General features: G+C 38.4%; 1 protein-coding gene across 3 annotated transcripts in view; it reads right to left on the bottom strand.

Annotated features, from left to right (window-relative positions):
• The window catches only part of AGO3 (argonaute RISC catalytic component 3), a 138,200-nt gene that overhangs the window by 12,338 nt on the left and 123,962 nt on the right, over positions 1 to 1,900 (bottom strand). For all 3 annotated transcript variants that reach the window (XM_011988989.1, XM_011988990.1, XM_011988992.1), the window contains one exon: positions 848 to 949. In XM_011988989.1, the coding sequence (XP_011844379.1) occupies positions 848 to 949 (102 nt within the window). The remainder of the gene's footprint in view (positions 1 to 847; positions 950 to 1,900) is intronic.

Genomic DNA, 1,900 nt, shown 5'->3' with positions numbered 1-1,900 from the left:
AAAAAAAGGAAAGCTGTAATTGTACAATTAAATTCTTATTTTATTTTTTGAGACAAGGTCTGGCTCTGTCACCTAGCCTGGAGTGCAGTGGCACGATTTTGGCTCACGGCAACCTCCCTCTGCCTGGCTCAAGTGATCCTCCCACCACAGCCTCCTGAGTAGCTGAGACTACAGGCACATGCTACCATGTCTGGCTGATTTTTGTATTTTTTGTAGAGACAGGGTTTCTCTATGTTGCCCAGGCTGGTCTCAAACTCCTGAACTCAAGCATCTGCCCATCTCAGCCTCCCAAAGTGTGGGGATTATAGGTGTGAGCCACCATGCCCAGCTCAATTACACTCTCTCACATGCTTAATACCTACTAGTACATGTCAAAGTTTTCTATAAAATGTTATCATTAGCTGAGTGTGAAGGTCTATTGTCCCAACTACTTGGGAGGCTGAGGTGGGAGGACTGCTTGAGCCCAAGAGTTCTAGTCTAGCCTGAGCAAAATAGTACTTTCTCTCCTTTCTCTCTCTCTCTTTTTTTTTTAAAAGACGCATATGCTAAAGGAACAATCAGGTACTTTCACTTTTTTTAAACATTTTAGGTAAATTAAGGGCCTGTTTCAGGGAGATTCATTCTATTAAACTACTTATATTCTGATATTTTCATAAAAATAAGTTCCTAAGTCCCTTTCAAGGTAAGGAAAGGGAAGACATTTGTTTACTGAAAGTTTCATCTAATTTCATGTGGAAACAATTTGGAATGTAATGAGTATTTCTTTATCCTTTTTCTGAGATTTAAAAAATACATGTAAGAATGACAGTTCTTGTATTAAAATATTTTACCCAAAGTGTAGGCTTACCTGTATTCCAGCATGGCTACAGAGGTAAAAATCAAACTCATATGGGTGTGTAATGTCTGTATCAACTGTTGTTCCAGCTGGGATATTGCCACTTCTTCCAACCTAGATTTGTTTGGTTAAAGTTTAAACAAACAAGAAAAAGGTAAAAATGTATCTGAAAGCACTTTTAAAAATGTATGAATACATAGGCTGATCCTACATTTCACTACTTTCACCTTGAAATATGACTTAAGCAGTCATTCGGAGCAGACTTTACGCAGGTCCTAGTTTCTATTCTTAAATGTTGCTGAAAGTGAGCGCTGGTACACAACAAGGCCTAATATAGTCTCTACTACTGCTTAGCTGATAGTTGACCCCACTATGGGTGGAAGACACTAAAAAAATTTTTTTTTAAATTAACTTAAAGTGCTCTAATTTGTGGTACCTGTGCATAGCAGGCATTCTTGAACATGTGATTTATGAAGATCAGCATTTACCTTGGAGAAAACTAGATGTTTAGAGAGACAGAATGCTGACAGCATCAACAACAGTCACACCATTTGTTAACCATTTATGGGTCAGGCACTTTAAACACATTATTTCTAAATCCTGATAACAATCCTGCAAGTTAGGGATTATTTCTATTTGTTTAGGGAAATAAAGGCTCAGGAATACAAAATAATTTGCTCAACAGCACACAATAAAGGGCAGAACTGGGATTCAAACAATGAAATAATTGCAAAGGCCTTATTCCTTTTATTTCATACTATCAGTTTCAACATCTTGTAAGAGAACAGACACCACGATTTTCTCTGAGTGGATAAAATATAACTGAAATGACTCAAAATTCTGATGATGCAAGCTTATAAAGCACTTAAAAATGTTTATTATACCCACCTCCATCGCCTTATCCCAACGTACTGAAAATCATTAACTGTAACTCTAGGTTTACAAGGCTAGCAAATCAGAAACTATTTTACTGGCCGGGCGCGGTGGCTCAAGCCTGTAATCCCAGCACTTTGGGAGGCCGAGACGGGCGGATCACGAGGTCAGGAGATCGAGACCATCCTGGCT

Source organism: Mandrillus leucophaeus, unplaced genomic scaffold (assembly GCF_000951045.1).
Source record: "Mandrillus leucophaeus isolate KB7577 unplaced genomic scaffold, Mleu.le_1.0 Scaffold343, whole genome shotgun sequence".
Classification (NCBI taxonomy): Eukaryota; Metazoa; Chordata; class Mammalia; order Primates; family Cercopithecidae; genus Mandrillus; species Mandrillus leucophaeus.
This window is presented reverse-complemented; position numbering and strand designations above follow the sequence as displayed.